General features: G+C 36.4%; 1 protein-coding gene across 1 annotated transcript in view; it reads right to left on the minus strand.

Moving 5' to 3' along the window:
* Positions 1 to 22,990, minus strand: part of LOC106883807 (uncharacterized) — a 156,977-nt gene that overhangs the window by 97,878 nt on the left and 36,109 nt on the right. The window contains exons 2-5 of the mRNA XM_014934944.3: positions 21,657 to 21,765; positions 18,725 to 18,836; positions 10,249 to 10,696; positions 5,236 to 5,366 (exon numbers count right to left, since the gene is read on the minus strand). Of these exons, the coding sequence (XP_014790430.1) occupies positions 5,236 to 5,366; positions 10,249 to 10,696; positions 18,725 to 18,836; positions 21,657 to 21,764 (799 nt within the window). The 5' untranslated portion in view covers position 21,765. The remainder of the gene's footprint in view (positions 1 to 5,235; positions 5,367 to 10,248; positions 10,697 to 18,724; positions 18,837 to 21,656; positions 21,766 to 22,990) is intronic.

Genomic DNA, 22,990 nt, shown 5'->3' on the forward strand with positions numbered 1-22,990 from the left:
TATTTTTATATGAAATTGCTATTTGATTATTCTTAAAGTGAAAGTTTAATATTTAATCCTTTAGCATTTAAACCAGCCATATCTAGCTGGTTTATCTACATGTGTTATGTACAAACTGGCCAGATCTGACCTCTCCCATCTACCCTATAATGTCATTCTAAAAATAAACAATTACAAAAATCTCAAAGTAACAAGATAATGCTTGATTAGTTCAAAACAATCTGAATTAATAAGTTTTACATTAGACAGAATAATCTGAATACTAAAGGGTTAAAATTTATCTTTGTTTTCAAGGGTCACAAATTTCCAACAATGAGCAATTATCAAAGCCCTTCCCTCACAATTATTTACAACCTCTTGAATGATATCTAACTCCACCACCACCTATCCTAAACCAAGCTGATAAAGAAGAAAGGTTGAATGCAGGAACAGTGCTTGTACCCTGTAAAAAGACCAACTCACCACAGAAACCACAATGGTGGCCCAGTCCTATGAGGCTGGAGAGTCCAGATGAATACTATGGAAAAAATGTTTTTAATGCATAAAGATTCATAATCTTTTCAACCAGGAAAAGTAGAAATAATCTAATTTCAAATAAAATGAAAATATTATGAAACAGGAAATAATCCTATTTGTAGTGTTACTTGGTAGCTTTATGCTGTTGGATGAGAGTTTAGTGAAAAGGAAAGGTTTGGAGAGAATAGGTTTCTTACTGAACAGGAGATACTCCTATTATAGCCACTCCCAACCTTTTCTTCTATTATGTAAGTAGCTGTGTAGCTCTTCCCCAACAATAAACCTGTTCTTTCTGGATAGGTTTCTCACAGTAGCAATTACATACAAAGATATTAATCTATGATATAGTGTTATACAGTGTCATATTTCATAAGAACAGTACTACAATGATATTCTTATTATATTACAGTATATTTTGCCTATTACATAGGGTCTATATAATTGTTTCATTTTCACCACCACCACTATCCTATCCCATAGCATAAAACCACCTCCCTCTTTCTTGTAGTTCCACTCAGTCTGAAGGGGATCTTCAGTCTTGCAGGTTGCAGTGCAACCTCACTAGTGTGAGTGCCATGGAAAAAATACCCAGTACCAGCAGTAAAGTGGTCAATATTAGGAAGAACATCCAGCCACAAAAACCATGCCAAAGCAGATACTGGAGCATGATTTTATCTTTGAACCTGTCATATCCTTTCAAATTGTTCTACCTGTGCTAGCATGGACCATATACATTAAATGGTAATGATGATGATTATAATTTAGATAAAGTAGGCCAAGTAATGTTTCAACTGGTTCATTGTTATGTTAAAATTATTGACACCGAAATCATTTACACTATTACCTTCCTGTTTACTCTTGCAGATCCAACATGACAAGCTCAATTTTACACCTCATATTTTAATGGAATATCATAAGAATATAAATGTATGTTTCTTCAACTACAGACACTTTGTTTTGTTTCTTCTGTTTTGTTAATTATAATAAGCAGAAACCAATCTACCACTGTCCACAGAAAAATAAAATTTAATTTTTTTACAGTATTTTCTCAATATTATAAAAAAATATTACATAAGTAATATCCAGTAAGGCAGGATATGAGCTAGTCACCTGCATAGTAAATCAGGTCATTCAGGAAGGTGTAACATACAGATACTGGCATAGCAGCATAATTGTTAGCTGTTACAAGGGTAGGGGTAATGCATTAGATAGAAGCAATTATAGAGACATCAAACTCTTGGACCTGGTGAAGAAAGTTACAGAGAGAGTTATTGCTCAATTAATTAAGAGCAGAATTAGGCTAGACGAAATGTAGTTCAGTTTTGTCTGGGGAAGAAGCACTACCGATGCTATTTTCATAGTCAGGCAACACTGAGAGAAGTACTTAGCTAAGAATCAACACTTATACCTAGCATTTGTTAATCTACAAAAAACCTTCGATAGAGTGTCCCACTGTGTGATACGGTGAGTTCTGAGGAGGCTTGGGATAGATGAGTGGCTGGTGAAAACTGTACAGACCATGTGCAAAGATGCTGTCAGTAAGGTGAGAGTTAACCACGAGTACAGCGAAGAATTTGGTGTACAGGTAGGGGTTCATCAAGGCTCAGTCCTCAGTCCCCTCCTTTTTACTATTATCCTCCAGGCCATAACAAAGAAAAACAAGACTGGCAGCCCCTGGGAACTACTATATGCTGAGGATTTGGCCCCCACAGCAGATTCCATATCAGAGCTAGATGAAAAATTCCAGGTGCGGAAGCAAAACCTGGAATTTTTCATCCTTAAGGTTAACTTAACAAAGATTAAGGTCCTAATAAGTAAGAAAACTGACAGGACCCTACACCCCTCAGGTAGGTGGCCCTGTCCAATTTGTAGGAAAACTGTAAGCAGGAACTCCATATGGTGTACCTGGTGCAAGCTATGGACACACAAGGGGTGCAGTGGGTTAATTGGAAAGTTATCAGAGAAGATAGTCTCTATATTTGGAAGATGCACAGGGTCCATAAAAACCTTAGAGTCTCAGGAAATTGATTTTCTCAAATGCGTTAGTGGCTCATTAAAGGTAGTAGATAATTTCTACTACCTAGACGACCAAATTAGTAGTGGGGGAGGATGCACAGAGAGTGTGATAGCTAAAATAAATATAGGATGGAGGAAATTCAGAGAGTTGTTACTTCTGTTGACCACAGACAGTTTTCCTCTCTGAGTAAAAGAAGATTGTATGATGCATGTATACGGACAGCAATTCTACATGGTAGTGAGACATGGGCCCTGAATGCAGAGGACCTGCAAAGGTTAGAAAGGAATGAGGCTAGTTTTCTCTGCTGGATGTGTAATGTAAGTGTGTATGTTCGACAGAGTGCCAGTGTTTTGAGAGAGAAGTTAGGCATAAGAGGAACTGGTTGCTGTGTTCAAGACAGAAGACAGCACTGATTTGGTCATATGACATGGATGAATGCTGACAGTTACATAAAGAAGTGTTGATCTCTCAGAGTAGATGGAACACGTGAAGTGGGAGACCCCGGAAAACATGGGATGAAGTACTGAAGAATGACCTCAGGAAGCGGAACCTTTCAGGCAAGATGACAAAGGACCAAGACACATGGTGCTTGGCTGTACTTAAAAAGACCTGTACCCACAGCAGAAGTGTTAAGACTGATCCTCCTGGTGGTGTAAAGCACTCATGGGAGTGCCACATAAGAGCAGCCCATGTGGTGTCACATAAAAGCACCCATGCAGTACCATGTAAAAGCACCCATGCAGTGCCACGTAAAAACACTGGTGTGGTGCAACACAAAAGCACCTGCGTGGTGTCACGTATATATATATATATATATATATATATATATATATATATATATATATATATATATGTATATATATGTATATATATGAATATATATATATGTATGTATATAAGTATATATATATATATGTATGTATATATGTGTGTATATATATATATATATATATATATGTGTGTATATATATATATATATATATATATATATATATATATATATATATATATATACATACATGTTTGAAAATCCTACAAGATTAAGTGAAAAGCGCTTTATATGATTTATAAAACATGTGACATTAATAAAAATCTGTAAATGTACAACCATCCAGATTTCTGAGTACCTTAATTTTTTTCTATAATATAATTCCTGTACATCACCTCCAAACCTTCCAATATATATACATATATATATATATGGTAGGCTTCTTTCAGTTTCTGTCTACTAAATCCACTCACATGGCTTTGGTCAGCCCAGAGCTACAGTAGAGGACATGTACCATGTAGTGGGACTGAAACTGAAATCATGTGGTTTGGAAGCAAGCTTCTTACCATAGAGCCATGCCTATATACACTGAAAATTATTGTTGCTATGTGTAAACTTTCTTTCTTTATAGCATTTTCTCCAAATAATATTTACTTCCTTATTTTTTTCTCATTTCATCATCATCATTTAGTGTCCATTTTCCATGCTAACATGGGTAAGATGGTTTGATTGGAGCTGGTAAATCAGAGTGCTGCACCAGGTTCCAGTCTGGTTTGGCTTAGTTCCTTTGGCTGGATGCTCTTCCCAACACCAACCACTCCACAGAGTGTACCTGATGCCTTTTACATGTCACCGGCATGGGTACCTTTACAAGTCACTGGCACTGATTCCAATTATGAGTTCACTTTGCTTGATGTGTCTTCTCAAGCACAGCAAATCACCAAAGGTCTTGTCATCACCTCCGTGAGAGTCAAACTCCAAAGATCATACTTCACCACTTCATCCCACACCTTCCTAGATCAACCTCTTCTACAGGTTCCCTCCAGAGCTAGAGATCAGTACTTCCTTATGCAGCTCTCCTTACCCATATGCATCAAGTGACCATAACAACACAGGTTCCTCTCTTGCACACTACACCTGATGCCTCTTATACCCAATTTTTCTCTCAAGACACTTACACTCTGTTGTACATAGACACTGATATTGCATATCTCAATTTGTATTTGTTTCAGTCCTTAGACTGTGGCCATGCTGGGGCACTGCCTTGAAGAATTTTTGTCAAATGAATCAACCCCAGTACTTATTTTTTAAAGCCTGGTACTTATTCTATCGGTCTCTTTTGCCAAACTCCTAAATTACAAGAACATAAGCAAATCAACACTGGTTGTCAAGCAGTTGTGGAGGACAAACACAGACACAAAGATACACACACACACACACACACACACACAATGGGCAATGGGCTTCTTTCAGATTCCATCTACCAAATCCACTCACTAGGCTTTGGTCAGCCTGAGGCTAGGGGAGAAAACACTTGCCCAGGGTACTACACAATGGGACTACAGTTGGAATCATGTGGTTGAGAAGCAAATTTCTTACCACATAGTCATGCATATAAAAAAATGAGAAGGTGCTAAAAAATTCCTGGCTTTAATGGTATCACGAAAGGCATGGTTGGAAGCCCAACCTTCCAAATTATTTTACAGTGCTTAGAAAAACACCCACTGCAATAAGTGTGTGAATCTGTGAAAAGAAATATGTTGAATAAAATCATAATTAACTGACCCGCCAGTATTTTCATTTACACAAAACCAGGAACTTTTCAGCACCCCATCATATATTTTTATTTAAAAAATATATTCCCTTCCATGATGTTTAGCATTAGCAGCAAGAATGTAGTGGACATATAGAGAAAAAAGAGAATGTAACTTACCTTCTTTATTGGGTTTACAAATATTTACAATTTTAGCTCTGTAAAAACATCCATCATTATATGGTGCCAAGCATTTCATTCCAACAAAGGGTTGTCTGATCCTTCGACAATTTTCTGATGATATGTGTTCACTATATAAAAAAAACATATTGTAAGTACAGTTACAAAACATATAATAATATATATAAAGCATGGGTATAGCTGTGTGGTAAGAAGTTTGATTTTCAACCATATAGTCTAAGGCAAGTATCTTCTATTATAGCCCTAGGCTGACCAAAGCCTTGTGAGTGGATATGGTAGACAGAAGCTGAAAGAAGTCCATCATGCATACATACATATGTGTGCATGTCATGGACTCTCCTATTGAAGACAGCATATGAGCATTCAACTTTTGCCGAATGACCTGTACAAATGATTTGTTCAGGCCGCACATTAGCTCACTCACTCCGTCAAATCAACGTTGTCAAAACAGGTATACTGTGTACCATGCATCAGATGTCAAAGTGATCGCAGAGCAATGTGAGATGAAGTATTTAGCTCAAGAACACAACACACCACCAGATCTAGGAATTGAAATCATGATCACTAGATACCCTAACCCTAAGCCATGTCTCCTCAACCAATATAGCATGGAAAGCGGACGTTAAACGACGACGATGATGATGATGATGATGATGATATATATATATATATATATATATATATATATATATATGACCATCCCCAAATACAACAACATAAATATATGCATATATGCAAATATGTAAGTACATGGTTATGTATTTGTGTGTGTTACTGTCACTTTGTCTTGACATCACATGATAGTTACAAATGAGTGTCACTATTATATAAACAATATTGTTTGTTTCCAATCTTCTATGATTGGATCACAGGGAAATATTAGCTTACTTGGGTAAGGTTGGTGACAGGAAGGGCATATGGGTGTAGAAAATTCATCTCAAAAAATTCTATCCAACTCATGGAAAAGTGGACATTAAAATGATGATGATGATGATGATGATGTTGATGATGATGCTTATACTAACTTAACTTTCTCTAGCTAAATCCACTGCTAAGAGGGCTGAGAGGGACAGAAGGAGGAAACATGTTCCTGACAGTCCATATTCTACCACAAACAGAAATAACAGTTTTACATACATAAATATATGAAATGAATAAAATAAAAAAATGTGCTGATGGTCTTTGCAACACCTCCCAAACTGGGTGTAACTGATGTTGAGTTTCAACAACTGTAGATCAACCAATATTCGTGGGGAAATTGTGGGTAGGGAGCAATTTCCAAAAAATAGCAGTTCTGAGGAGGATGGATTGAATAAAGTGTTTGGTATAGAGTCTGAGAAGAGAGACACACAAAAAGAAGAGTATTTGGTGGGTTTGAGAATAGAATGTGTGACTTAGTGGTTAGGATATTTGGCTCATGATCGCAAAGTCATGAGTTCAATTCCCAGTGATGCATTGTGTCCTTGAGTAAGACACTTTATTTCACATTGTTCCAGTCTATTCAGCTGTAATTCAAAGGGCCAGCGTTGTCATATTCTGCATCATGTGGAATCACCCTGGGAGCTATGCTAAGGGTATGCATGTCTGTAGAGTGCTCAGCCACTTGCATGTTAATCCCACAAGCGGGCTATTCCGTTGATCAGATCAGCTGGAGCCCTCATCATTGTAACCAATAGAGTGCCAGTTTTTTTTTTTTGTTTTCTTTTCGGTGGGTCTGAGAGGAGAAGTTGTGTAAGCTAGTTTAGAGAAATAGAAGCTGCTGAAGTAGTGAGAGAGAGAGAGAGAGGCAGGCAGTGGAAATGTTAACTATTGCTTTTATGAAAGATCAGATAATCCAATCACAAGAACTACCCAAGTGTGCGCTTAAGTGTAGGGCACTAAACTATTGATATAATAGACAAACTTTATTTGAGACTGATTCCAAAAAAAAACTTGAGAACCACCATCCCTGCCACCACCATCCCTGCCACCACCACTACCAACACCACTGCCACCATCATCACCACCACCATCTTCCTCCTCCTCCCCCTCTTAATGTCCACTTTTCCATGCTTGCATGGATCAGATGGAATGTAATGATGCAGATTTTCTACTGCCAGATGCCCTTTCTGTCACCAAATACCAATTGTTTCCAAGCAAAGTTAATATTTTTTCATTGCTGCTTATGTTTCCATGGAAAATAGGAAATGGATGACACCACTTGTATGATAATAATAATCCTTTACAACAATTCCACAATGACAAGACAAGGAGACATGAACACACACACACACACACACACACCAACATACACACACACCAACATACACACACACCAACATACACACACACCAACATACACACACATACATGCTGACACACATACATGCTCACACACATACACACATGGGCATCCTCACACACACAGCGGTACATACAAAGATACACGTATGACAAGCTTCTTTCAGTTTCCATCTACCAAATCCACTCACAAGGCTTTGGTCAGAATGAGACTATAGCAGAAGACACTTCTCCAAGGTCCACACAGTGGGACTGAACCTGAAACTACATGGTTGGTAAGCAATCTTCTCTAATAGACATATATTAAATCCTACTTCATTGGATCTAACAGAAGTGGGATGATCCAACACTTGAGAACTGAACTGTAACAATACAGGTTAAGTGGCTCAACACAAATGAGAAGTTAACAATAACAATACAGATGAGTGCTTAAAAAAAACTAAACATTTATCAAATGTACTGACTTTGTTAGTTGCCTATTTGTATTCAATACCAACACCTGTGTTATAAGCAATACAAATTCTGTAAACAGTGAAAGCAAAAGCTTTCAAAGTCATAAATAAATAAATACAAGAAAAAACTAAGAAAAAAAACTGAAATATTTAACCCTTTAGCATTCAGATTATTCTGTCAAATGTGAAAAGGCACCCTTCAGTCATGAATGACCATAGGGTTGCACCTAGAAAGTTACCCTCCTAGGCACAAGTCCAGGTAAGGTTGTTTATGGAAGACCAACAATCATCCATAAATACCAGCCTCCCTCTCCGTGCCACTGATGTTGTCCAAGGAAAAGGCAAAAGCAGATACAGCTTGGTACCAGTGACATCACAACTCATTTCTACAGCTGGGTGAACTGGAACATATGAAATAAAGTGTCTTGCTCAAGAACACAACACACAGCTCAGTCCAGGAATTGAACTCACTACCTCATGATTGTGAGCCTGACACTCTAACCACTAACCCGTGCACCTTTGCTTTCACATTGTTTTGAATAAATCATGCATTATCTTATAGCTTTGAGATTTTCAAATCATGATTGCTTATTTTTGAAAGGACATTGACAGGTTACATTTAGTTGGTTCGAACATAAAGCAGGTAGAATATTTAGGCCAGTTTGAATGCTAAATGCTAAAATTATTGTATCAAGATTTTCATAACCAATGGGCCAGTGCTATAGAACAGGGGTTTTCAAACTTTTTGACTTACGGACCCCTTTATATTTCAGCCTTTACCTTAGGGACCCCCTTATAAAAGCTTATGAAATTTATACATAAATATTTGCTTAAAATAACATATATTTTTACATTTATTTATTTAACAGTATTTAACAAATAGGTTTATTGTCAATTAAAAGATTTCGATTAAAAAACATATATAAAATCAAATTGCCCATAAAAAGTATTTGCTGTCCACAGACCCCCTGTCTTGTCCTTGCGGGCCCCCTGTGGTCCGCAGACCACAGTTTGAAAACCCCTGCTATAGAATATTAACTACTAATATTAAAACAAAGGGCTGATGGTATGTTTTAGTTATAAATATCAGGCCTGGCTCTCCATTGGTTACAATGACAAGTGTTCTAGTTGATCCAATCAACAGAACAGCTTGCTCATGAAATTAACATGCAAGTGGCTGAGCACTCCACAAACATGCATACCCTTAACATAGTTTTCAGGGAGACTGAGTGTGACATAGAATGTGACAAGGCTGGCCCCTTTGAGTTACAGGTACAATTAATTTTTGCCAGCTGAGTGGAGTGGAGCAGCAAGAAATAAAGTGGTCTTGCTCAAGGACACAGTTCAATGACAAGTAAAAGATAAAAGATAAATATCGTAAATTACAACTAATGACAGTACAATTATTTTTGACTATATTAACTATAATTTTATTAAGTATTAACTATAATTTTTACTCATCAGTTACACCCTTTTAAATGATCATCATTTTGGATATGCAAAACAACTGTGAAAATACAGAGAGCCAAGTCAGCGGTTCATTTTTTGTCACCAGAGCTGCATATCTCAGTAACCAGAGAACTTGACTCACAATAACAGAATCCACCTAACTCCCCACAAACACTACAGTGGTACCACGGTACACCTAACTCTTAAAAGACATTGCAGGGAGTATAGCTCAAATTGTAGAACATGCAAACTCATAGTTATAAGCAATGGTATTATCTAGCTCTTAAGAGTCACTGCAAGGAATACAGTTTGAATGCTAAATGCTAAAATTATTGTATCAAGATTTTCATAACCAATGGGCCAGTGCTATAGAACAGGGGTTTTCAAACTTTTTGACTTGCGGACCCCTTTATATTTCAGCCTTTACCTTAGGGACCCCCTTATAAACGCTTATGAAATTTAGACATAAATATTTGCTTAAAATAACATATATTTTTACATTTATTTATTTAACAGTATTTAACAAATAGGTATATGACACACAGTTATAAGCAGCGACAATATAGTACAATAATGAGGGATTGACTAGTTTGCAGTACTAAATTCAGTTCTTCCCCAAGATAAAGTTACTTGCAATAAACAAATATCCTATCAAAAGTATCCTATTAACAGAAATTGGGGAGAAGCTCTAGTTCCATGAACTCTTTGGCTTCAGAAAAGGATTAGCAAGAAATAACTTTGGACTTCAATTGGTTAAAATATTGTCTCTATGACAGTTACTTTTTAAAAAGAAAGACAATACATAACAAACCTTATATCCTTTGCTAACTGTATCAGGTTGCTTTCAGCAGTATCTGTAAGTTGCACCCAGAAACAATAAGGTGACATAACAATACAAACTGACACTTTCACTGTAGAGGAAAGTGTCAGTTCTTTCAAGTCTGGTCCTAATCCATAGTTTTCTTCTTTGAAGGAGTTTCCACAATGCAATGAAGGGGCTACCTTTTTAATTGAATTAGTCAAGGTATCAGATTTGGTAGGACACTCCACAGAGACAAGGTCCAGTTTTTGTAATAAGTCAGAAGGCTTAGATTGAGGTTCACACTGTGACTGAGGCTTATATTCAGATGCACTCTCATTAGTAAGCTGAGCAGAAGTCTGGGAAATTAAATCAATGGACGGATCACTTTCAGAAAGACTTGTGTGGTGTTCATTTTTGTTATCTGTACTTCCCTCATCTTTTGTTTTAGAAGCATCAACTGAAAAGAAAATTTCATTAATAAATTATCATGCTGGCATGAACTTGACATAACATTCTCCTACTTTAACTTATAAGTGAGGCATCACTTCTTGATTCTTATTTGCATCCTATTTACTTTAAAACTAATTCTCAGAACTTACCTTAGATGCTTTCTACATACCTACATATTTTATAGTTTCAGGAGTTAAAATTATATTTTGTATTCTTTTTCCATTTGCAGCTACTTTAAAAACCAATGATTTGAAAGGAAGATCGATATATCCCGTCTGAATCACACAACTAGTTTTACACTAGATTTTCCATCCTTTCTGCTAGTAGCATAGGTTTTGTACAACAGCCCATGATGAGAACAGAACAGCTGCTTCCATATGTGGGGTAAATTTTGATTTTATTTTTTTCTAATGGTGAATAAACTAAAATTTAATGATAATTCTGTTTCTATTGTTCTTTTTTTACATTTTAGCATTTTTTATAGACAGGTGAACAAAACCTCAGCATATCTGTGGCAATACCATAAACCTACAAATAATTTGCTTTGGCCTTTGTTCTACAGTAATACTTGAGAAACAATGTGGTTAATCCTATGAGAAATAGTAGTTGAAGTTCCCTCTAATACGTTCTACTATTCTCAAGAAGGAAAAAATTATATTAGATAGTATAATCCAAGGTATATTGTGCCTGAAAAAGAAGACATGATGGTCATACTTTTGATCATAGACCTGCTTAATCAGGAACAACCTGAGGTTAAACAACAAATTCAGCAACATATTTTCTTTTAAAATGTCCTTTTTGTTATGTTAGCCATTTATTAGAGTAAGCTGATAAAAAGGCAGTCATTAACTACTATCTTTTCAAACACTTTGACTACCTCTCTTTCTCCTTAATGAGCTGTTTTCATGAAGCTCGATCTACTCGATACCCCTTTCCAGTGAGATCTCACCATCAAGAAAATTGGTCTAAACTATGCTGTTACACAAGATATCATCAAAGTATATGGCCACATCTCACATGCAAATATCCAGAATTGTTCATCTGTGGGCTCAGTCTGTCTATTATCTTTAGGATCAGGGTCTTCCTCACAGATTGCACAACAGCAGCATAACTGATGGAGTTGTCCCTGATGCACACCCTCTCAATTCTGGTGTTCCCCAAGGTTCTGTTTTGATCCCCTTTTTTCCTCATATATATATATATATATATAGTATATATAAATATATAAGTATATATAAATATATAGTATATGTGACAGTGGATTTTCATCGATGAGTTCATAAACCTTGGGGTTTTTTTCCCTAATACTATATATTTATATATATTTTATACTGTGAAACTTAATTTAATTTTAATTTTTAATAAATTGATTTTAATTGAGTTTTTACCTGTAGTTTTGGATTTTATCCCTAATATTATTATTATTATTATTATTATTATATATATATATATATATATATATATATATATATATATATATATATATATATATATATATTACCGAAATATTAGTCCACCAATAAGAAAAAACTTTCTCAATGGTAACTGCAATGAATTTTCCTTTTAACAGTTGAAATATGTCACAAACATATTTGAACTAACCTTAACTTTGCTTATTTTTATATACACCAACAACTTGTTTGCCATGGACAATGCCCACCTCACCTTTTTCAAATGAACCTGCCAAACCCAAGTGTAATCCACTTTCAACCTAGACACTTTGTGCCAATCATGTACTGACTTTTGAACAAAAGCCTTGAAAACACTACAATGTTTCATTGCCAATCTTGTCTCCTTCAACAATATAAAAACATAATTACTACAAATATCAAGAAAGCAATAAATCAACCATTTATCTGCAAATAAACAAACACAACTTGCAACTAGAATCCTCAAGGTTGCTGTAAATACTAGGCCTCACCATGACTGAAGATTTCTAGTTGTGATCACACATCCTCAACACAGCAAAAACTATAAGACAAACACTGGCCTTCCTTTTCAAAAAACCAGAAAACACTTCAGACACCAACAACTGCTAATCATCTATAAAGCTCAAGTGAGATACACAATGTAATACTAGTCTCATGTATGAGATATTGAGATGTTGCTGCTGCTGCTGCTACACATAACATGACATTCTAGACCATACTCTAATAAAAGGCATCAAGTTATATACCAACACACTCCAGTCTCTGACCCACATATGTGTTGTCTCATTACTCAGCCTTTTTCTGCCATTACAACAGTGATTTGTAGTCTTTGGAACTAGCTGTTCTCATACTACTTCCACTCAGCCACTCCCAACCCACTCTTCACCCACACTGTATTCATCCGATCCTAGGCCTACATGAACCCCCACACCCAGTCATTTCACCCAGAAACATTGGAACAATGGAATTTCTCTCCTTTCCCATGTTTTTTTTTTTTTTTTTCTGGTGCTATCAACTTGCAACAGTTTAAGAGAGACATTAACCATACTATAGCAGTCTTGGAGGGTCTGCAAAGGTCACAGGCACTGCGAATTCCACCAGACAAAACCAAGAGAAAAACACAACCCCTGCCCCCACATCACTATTGATTATTTCATCAACCAACATTAAAAAATATATTACTCATATTTTCACAGTCATAATAGAGGTTGAATTTCATGCTGTTAAGCCAAAATAAACTGTTAGAGTATTTCCAATCAATTTTTTTCAGAAATTCTCAGTCAATTCTTGTATAAACAGAAAATATGTGTATACATATGTATATGTAATTCTTTTCAGATACACAAGTGTATGAGCCAATGCATGAAGTTCGTGTGTTTACAGCATACAATGCTAACTTTATATAAATAAATGAAACAGCATATAAACAGAATATAGATATCCCACAACAAACATTAATCTATCATCATCATCGTTTAACGTCCGCTTTCCATGCTAGCATGGGTTGGACGATTTGACTGAGGACTGGCGAACCAGATGGCTACACCAGGCTCCAATCTGATTTGGCAGAGTTTCTACAGCTGGATGCCCTTCCTAATGCCAACCACTCCGAGAGTGTAGTGGGTGCTTTTACGTGCCACAGTAATTTATGTTAACATGTAAAAGGAACATAAGTATGAATTTCGTTGTTCTTTATATTAGGCTTATACAAGGCAACAGGAGACCTCTGCACAGTCATTCAACTTGCTGGAAGTAATAGCTAAATCTCCTTCAAATCTCCTGTTTCAGAAATAGCAAGAACATGAAACAAAGTAGTCCCTGATACTTAAAAAGAAGATGATGGTGACTAGAAAACATCTAGTCATAGTCAGCTCAGTTAGAGATGACCAAAGGGTAACCAACAGCAACAACTGCTTAGGGTTACACCATAAAAATAAGATATCAAATATTACTTCATTGGTGGTTTCACATTTTCTGCATTGCACCGCCACTGCTGCCACCACCACCACTACTATGATCATTATCATCATCATCATCATCATCATCATCATTTAACATCTGTTTTCCATGTTGGCATGGGATGGACAGTTTGACCAGTGCTGGCAAGCAGGAGAGCTGCGCCAAGTTCCGGTCTGATTTGACTTGGTTTCAGCAGTTGAATACCCTTCCTAATACCACAAGGTTCTTGCAGGCCAATCATCTTCAGCAAGAAGAACAGCATTAACACTTCTTCTGAGGAGAACAAATCTTCTATGTTCAGAACATTGTATAAGGCTCTCATCCTACCACAGTGGAATGAGTAAGCAAGGTTATATATAGTGAAGTTAGATGAATAATTTAACAAAGTAGTGTGAAAAAAAGTATTCACACGATGCACTACAATTACTGTTACACAAGGTTAAACGCTCTCTGCCAACAGCTCACAGTGAACTGCTTATCCTGAACTACTGAAAGTTCTTTATTTCATAACAATGTATCAGTCCATTTTAGTCAGTTGGGAGTGGTCAGAATCCTTCCACAACACAATGATCTTAAGTTGTATGGTGTACAATACATAGCAAAAATCCCAGGCAGTACAGAGCATCAGATATTTACTAGAGAAATTATTGACATGATTGCACTAGGCATCATTTTAACATGTCATCTATACAACCAAAAGACATAAAAAAGTAGATATAAGCACAGGAGAGAATATACTGCCATAGAGAGATAATTCAAACAGCCCAAATGGAGATGCTATATGCATCTCAAACAGAAAGAGTAGATACAGTTTAAAGTAAATAAAATTTAAGAAAAACAGTATATATATATATATATATATATATATGGGAGAATTCCCAAAAAAACAACAGACGAAGCAGGTGATGTAAACAACAAATGGATGTATTAGTATAACATTCGAGAAAAAAAATCTTTAACGTTTCAAGCCTATGCTCTTCAACAGAAAGGAACACAGAAAGAAACAAGGAGAGACGACTTTAACCCATACCAACATGGAAAGCAGATGTTAAATGGTACCTCTCAACTCCCCCTCCTAATACACTTAGTTCTCCACAAAATCATTCCATCTTTAATCTCCTTTCCGTTTACACCCTAAATGTAAAATTCTTCCCTGAAGACTGAGGCTGGTATTATCCAATGATGGAACCAATTTAGTATCATTATTTTGAACCACCAAGCCCCCAGAAACAGCTGCTGGACTTGTAAAACTCTTATTCAACCTCTTTAATTTCTGGTATCATTTCTATTCTGTGTAAGTCAGACCGTCTCATATATAAACATATGTACACTTTTTGTATTAAATGCATTTAATATTGTTTGTATATTGACGTACCTAACTTGCTTATATATAGCTCTGTGTGTGTGTGTGTGTGTGTGTGTGTGTGTGTGTGTGTGTGTGTGTGTGTTTGTGCGTGTGCACATGCTGTAGTACACTTGTGTATCACATGAGGTATCTACATACAAAGGAGGTTTTTAGAATTACATTTTAAGGCTTCAGAACATTCATACTAATACGTCAGCATTTTGAAAAACAAGTTATTTCTTATATAAAAAATCATACAAGGATTAATAAAACAAGGCAAGTAATAGTTTTTTGTGATTTCATTTTCAAAGTGATTAAAACAGTTATTTGTAAACTTCTGATGCAAATTTTGTAGTAAGTTGAGAGTTTTGTTTCATTTCTTTATTTTATATTTGTCAATTGATTTAACTATTTAAGCAGTTAACTATTCAACTAGTTGATGGATTGTTTGGCAAATCAGTCAGTCAGTTAGAATTGTCAAGGTCATTTCATCACTATTCGCAACCTCATCAATGAAACAGGACAAGAATATGTGCATGTTATTGGCATAATGACCCTCTCAAGATACAACAAAATGCATATATAAGCAACAGAGGCAGTATTAATTACTGAGAGATAATATTTATCCCCACTTAAATGTGGATGTTCTTTTAGAACAAACTATACTACAATAGATAGCACAAGAGAAACTCTCTTATTGGTTTTTAATGCAAAATGCACTCTAGCAGGAAGATAAATCCCTGTTACCTCCAGTGCTGAGACCACCAGATCATGTGATTGCAACCTTGTCTGGTCTGGTCAATAATTGACACTCGATTTCTAGAGACAGCAACAATTCATATCCCCACCAGCAATATATAGATTGACAGTGCCAGAAGAGGTGCTGGTGTCACAATAAGCTAGTGATATTGTTAAAAAAATGCATATTAAAAACAGAGGCAGTATTAATATGTAGAGGTAATATTTATCGCCACCTAAATGTGGATGCTCCATTAAAACAACCTTTACTGTGGTAGATTCTATGAGAAAAACTCTCATATTGGTTTTCTGGTGCAAAATGCACTCTTGTTTATATTGCTAATGGGGGGATAAATCCCTGCCACCTCCATCATCAAGAGGTCACATGATTTCGACTTTACATGGTCTTGTCAATGATGGACACTTGACTGCTAAAGATAGTGACACCAGCACCTGTTCTGGCATTGTTATTCTATATATCGCTGGTGGAGAGATGAGTCACAGCTATCTCTAACAGTAGAGCATCCATCATTAACAAGACCAAAGAAAGTCAAAATCACATGATCTGGTGGTCTCAGTGCTGGAGGTAGGAGGGATTTACCTCCATGCTAGCGATATAAACAAGAGTGCATTTTGCACCAAAAGCTAATATGAAAGTTTCTCTCAGAGTAACTACTGTAGTATAATTTGTTCTAACAGAACATCCACATTTAAGTGGGGATAAATATTACAACAAAATCTGTTTCAACATACAAGTTCACATCAACAATCTTGCAAACCAAATACAAAAAGTGAAATAGTTCTATGCAAAGTGCACCAATAATTTTTGCTTGTTATGTTGTACGCCACAAAGTCAAAAAGTCTAAAGTGTTCAAATGCATTATTGAATGTTGTGGATTGTCATCATCATCATCTTCATCTTCATATGGCTGTGTAGTAAGAAGCTTGCTTCTCAACCACATGGTTCCAGGTTCAGTACAGCTGCATGGTACCTTGGGCAAGTGTTTTCTACTATAGCCTCAGGCCAACCAAAGCCTTGTGAGAAGATATGGTAGATGGAAATAGAAGGAAGCCTGTCTTATACGTGTGTGTGCATGTGTGTGTATGTGTGTGTGCACGCATGTGTGCATGTACCTCTGTGTTTCTAAATGTATATTGTGTGTGTATGTCTTTGTGAATGCGTTTGTCCCCCACCACCACTTGTTTACATCCCTATAACTTAGTGATTCAGCTAAAAATGACCTATAGAATAAGTACCAAGCTTAACAAAAAATATATGTGTTGGTGTCAATTTGTTCAACTAAATCCTTCAAGGCAGTGCTCCAGCATGGGCATGGTCTAAAGAGTGAAACAAGTAAAAGACAAAATAAAAATCATCATTATTGTTTTAATGTCTATTTTTCAATGCTTGCATGAGTCAGATGGATTTTGCATCTATATATCCATACTACAACAGGCCAAATACATTTCAAAATGCTGATATCTATGTAGAAATAGAGGGATGCAGTAAGGCAGAGTTGGGACAAACCAAACTGACATTTATTACAACTAAAAGAGAGGATGTAGACAGGCTAAAGAACAATGAATATCATAAACACACATCTGCAAAATATACAATAGCTATTAAAATATTTTTTCTGTAAGAACAGGCATATATAAAGCATTACCAAATTTAGGTGAATACCCAATAGTATATGGCAAGAGAATAAGATGCATTACTTATTGTAAAAGCAATGATTCTATGTGCTGCTTTCTAGGTTTGGATATCATCATCATTTAATGTCCTCTATCCATGCAAGCATGGGTTGAACATTTTGACTGGAGCTGACAAGTCAGAAGATTACACCAAATGCTACTGTCTGCTTTGGCGTGGTTTCTACAGTTGGATACCTTTCCTAATGCTAACCATTTTACAGAATGCATCAGGTGCTTTTTACAAAGCACCAGCAGTAGTGAGGTTACTAAGTAATTTGTAAGACAAGACCCCTCCCCTCAACTGAGTGGGGAGTAGTATTGAGGGAGTAGGCTTTCTGCCAAGTAATGAGAGGTTAGTTTATGAATTGAGGGAGATCCTAAGATCCTGGTGGGAAAGAATGACAAAGGACTGAGACTTCTGGCAGTTTGCTGTGTTTGAGAAGACATCACAAGCTAAGTAAAAATGTGGTTGTCATTACATACAGGCATGTCCTCTACATCCTTCTTCTGGACTCATGGGCGCTGGTGCTATGCAAAAAGCACCCATGCCAGTGCTGCCTAAAAGTACCCAGTACACTCAGTAAAGTGATTGGCATTAGGAAGGGTGTGCAGCCAAAGAAACCATGCCAAAACAGATATGGAGCCCAGGCAGGTCTTCAGCTGGCCAGCTCCTATCAAACCATCCAACTCATGCCAGCAAGAAAATGGACGTTAAATGATGATGATGAGGGGACAGAAAACTGAATACACTTTTGGATAAACAAGAAATGTCTTAGTGTATGGAAACCTCATCTTTTCCATTCTTTTAAAAAAAACAAAAAGAAAATCTGGCAAGAAAATAAATTATTTTCTTATTCAAAATTCTCACCTGAATATTTCAAAACCTTAATAACAGCAACAAGGCAATTGTAACATCCATCTAGATTGCTTAAAACTTCTTTATAAATACTTGTAGAAGCTGATGGCTTGTCCCCAGGATTCTTCGGAAAGAAAAAGAAAACAAATAAAACAATAAGAAAAAAACAATACGAAAAATGTTTGAAATGATGTATTATAAATTACAAGAAAGGATTAATGATTCGTTTTGCATGATTACCTAAAGTTAGAGGATTAACTTTTGACTAACTTAGGGCATTACCAGTGCTACTGATGAATATAACAAGTGATTTCGAACATTATCACAAGAACACAAATATTTAACAGATACATACATACACACACACACACATGCATAAACACAAGCACACTCACACACACAGAGTACATAACTGGTGGTGATTTTGCTGACTCCCACAAAAGCCAATTGATTCTGGTCTGATTTGAACTCAAAACACAAGAGAGAAGATAACAAAGATAATTTCTAACAGAAGCACAAAGACAGGCACTTGGACAGTGGGGGAGGGGTGGAATCAGTTAGATTGCTCTCAGTATTTAATATTAATTTTGGTTTCAAATTTTAGCACAAAGCCAGCAATTGTTTTTGGTGGTGGGGGTGGGGGGGAATTGATTACATCAACCTAGTGCTCAACTGGTACTTATTTTATTGACCCCCAAAAGAATGAAAGGCAAAGTCAACCTTGGTGAAATTTGAACTCAGAACATTTGAGGTTAATAAAATAAGTATCATTTGAGCATTGGGGGTCAATGTAATTGACTAGCCCCCGTCCCAAAAATTTCAGGCTTTGTGCCAATAGTAGAAAGTATTGCTAGTTAGTTAGTTAGTGGTGGTGGTGGTAGTAGTAGTAGTAGTAGTAGTAGTAGTAGTAGTAGTAGCAGCAGCAGCAGTAATAGGTTAATGGTTGTTGTGTTAGGGATACTAGCAGTAATAATATATCCGTGTTGAGAAATACACCACCACCTGCATACTACCCCCACTACTACCACCACCACCACCACCACCACCACTGACATTATCAATAGTAGCAGGAAAATACCATCAAGAGAAATGGCAAAAAACAATGAATCATAATTCCAGACATAAGAAGAATGACAACAGTGGGATAAGAGGAATAAAACTTATTTAGGTTTGGGGTTTAGTAGGAATGGAAGACAAGAAAAGTAGCTAAGCAGTTGACTGAGGTACTTACAAAATAAGACAGGATGTATTTAAGGAAATGAGTAAATTAATCTGACCAAAAGAAAGGCAAATTTGAACACTGAATACATGTTCCCTGTTCAGGCTCATATATATACAGATATAAAGGAGTGTCATGGAGACAAAGACAAGTGACTGAAACCTCTGGCGGTTTGCTGTGCTTCAGAAGACACGTCAAGCTAAGTGAAATTGTAGTCATGGCCAGTACCAGGTGACACATAAAATGCAGCTGTGCCATTGATATGTAGAGGACACCCAAGCCAGTGGCACATAAGAAGCACTCAATATACTCTGTGAAGTGATTTTTCATTAGGAAGGACATTCAGCCATAGAAACTAAGCTAAAATAGACTAGAGCCTAGTTTTGCTCTCCAGCATACCAGCTCCAATCAAACCACTTTACCCATGCTAGCATGGAAAACAGACACTGAATGATGATGATGATGATGATATAAACTGACAGGTTTAATTCTCTACAAGATCCAGTAAGCCTTACTTTACTCAACCATAACCGTTCCATTCTCATATTTCTGTCAAAATACATTGACTTCATTTCTGTTAATTCTAAAAAAAAATGAAGAATTTAATAAAAATAGCATTGGAACTTGTGGAAGAGGTAGACCCAGGAAGACATGGGATGACGTGGTGAAGCATGATCTTCGAATGTTGGGCCTCACAGAGACAATAACAAGTGACCAAGACCTTTAGCAATATGCTGTGCTTAAGGAGATTTGTCAAGCCAAGTGAAATCACAGTTGTGGCCATTGCTGGTGTCATGTAAATGGAAACCAAGAAAGCATAGTCGTGGCTGTTGCCAACAGCATGATCTTTCAAATGTTGCGCCTCACAGAGGTAATGACAAGTGAGTGAGACCTTTGGCGATGCAATGCTGAGAAGACTTATCAAACCAAGTGAAATCATAGTTGAAGCCGTGGCCATTGCCAGTGCCATGTAAATGGCACCCATGTCAATGGCATTTAAAAGCACCCATTACACTGTTGGGGTAGTTGGTGCTAGGAAGGGCATCCAGCCACAGAAACCATGCCAAATTAGACTGGAACCTGGTGCAGCTCCCTGGCCAACCCATTCCAGTCAAACTGTCTAAGCCACGCCAGTATGGAAAGTGGACGTTAAATGATGATGATGTTATTGGAGCATAAATTAAAATAAAATTTTGATGGGAGATTTTATGTTATTTTAACTTTTTAGTATTTAAATCAGACATATTCAGTCAAAGTATTTTGTCTGTTTTATGTTCAAACTGGCCAGATCTGTCCTCTGACACCAACCCTGCAATATCATTCTAAAACTTAACGGTTACCTCATCAAAATCTCATAGCTACAACATAATGCATGATTAATTCAAAAGAATGTGAATAAAAAAAGCATTAATTTTGGCACAATAATGTGAATGATAAAGGGTTAAAACAGGAGGCTTGTATCCAGGGCAAGGCAATCTCAAGTGGGTTGATATTGAAAGGGTTAAGCAGCTAATGGGTATTTTTACTTTTGTGGAGTGTCACAAAATATTTTAGAGTTGGAGGGAACTAGTGAAAATTCCTCTCTCTCTCTCTCTCTCTCTCTCTCTCTCTCTCTCTCTCTTCCATTATCTCTCACTCCTTTACTCTCCTCTCACTCAATCTGCGCATGCTAGCATGTGTGCGTGCATGTGTATATACAGGAATGCATGATTGTGTACAAGTTACCTTCAGAGAAATTTTCTGCAACAGAAACTCAATGTATTCTTGTTTTTCCAAGATATTATTCCATTTAATCAGAATGTTTTCTTCAAACCAGTCATCAGTGAAAGACATTCTACAAAGACAAAAACACAAGATGGAAATATTACTTTCATTTGAAATACTAAACACTGACATCCTAAAGAATTCATGCCATCTAAGCACAGACCACTGGCTACTACAGTCAAAAGAGGAAAACAAAACTGATACTTACACAGTCAAAAAACTAAACAGCATAAAGGCAATATAAAAATATATATATACAGGGTTTTATCCATATTTAACAATCTCAAATTTAGTCACAATATGAAATTAGGCCTCATGGTTAAAGCAACCAAAAGCCCTGTAATTAAACCCCACTGGCTATTATCACAAGAAAATTAAAGGTGACACGCAGGTAGAATTGTTAGCACACCAGGCAAAATGCTTGGTGGCATTTTGTCCATCTTTACATTCTGAGTTCAAATTCCGCCAAGGTCAGATGTACTTTTCATCCTTTCGGAGTCAATAAAACAAATACCATTTGAGTACTGTGGTTGATGTAACTGACTACCCAGTCCCCTGAACTTGCTGGCCTTGTGCCAAAATTTGAACCCAATATCACAGGAAAACTAAATAAAGACACATCTCAACTTATGTCGGTAATTGAATCCAAAACATGTGACATAACTCAAAAACGATCTAACACAAAAAAAAAATATTTAAAAAAATGTATTAGCTTATAGCTGCTTAATAAACAGTTTGTACATATTTTCATGTATTTTATTTTATTTTCAGCTTCAGTATTAGTTTTTAGGTGGGATTTTTTTCATTTTTACGCTTTCAACTCTTTAGAATTCAAACCACCATATCCAGCCCAAATATTCTACTTATATTCAAATTGGGAAGGTCCAACTTCTCACACATACCTCACAATATCATTCTAACAATGAATAAACACACTGTCAAAATCTCACAGCTATGAAATAATACATGATTAATTGAAAGCAATGTGAAAAAATAGGCATTGCATGTGACAGATTAATCTGAATGCTAAAGAGTTCAATATGTTTGCTGAGACCAACATAAAGTCAGGTAAATTGATTGAAGTTGAGGTTATCTTTTCCATTGACTTCTAAAAACACACAACATAAAGTTGAGAATGGTATAACCCAAAACAATGTAAGTTGAGGTACATCTTTTCTTTTAATCTTTCACTTGTTTCAGTCATTTGACTGCGGCCATGCTGGAGCACCATCTTGGAGGGTTTTAGTTGAACAAATCGACCCCAGGACTCATTTTTTTTAAGCCTAGTACATATT

This window comes from Octopus bimaculoides, chromosome 15 (assembly GCF_046866305.1).
Source record: "Octopus bimaculoides isolate indiv1 chromosome 15, ASM4686630v1, whole genome shotgun sequence".
NCBI lineage: Eukaryota > Metazoa > Mollusca > Cephalopoda > Octopoda > Octopodidae > Octopus > Octopus bimaculoides.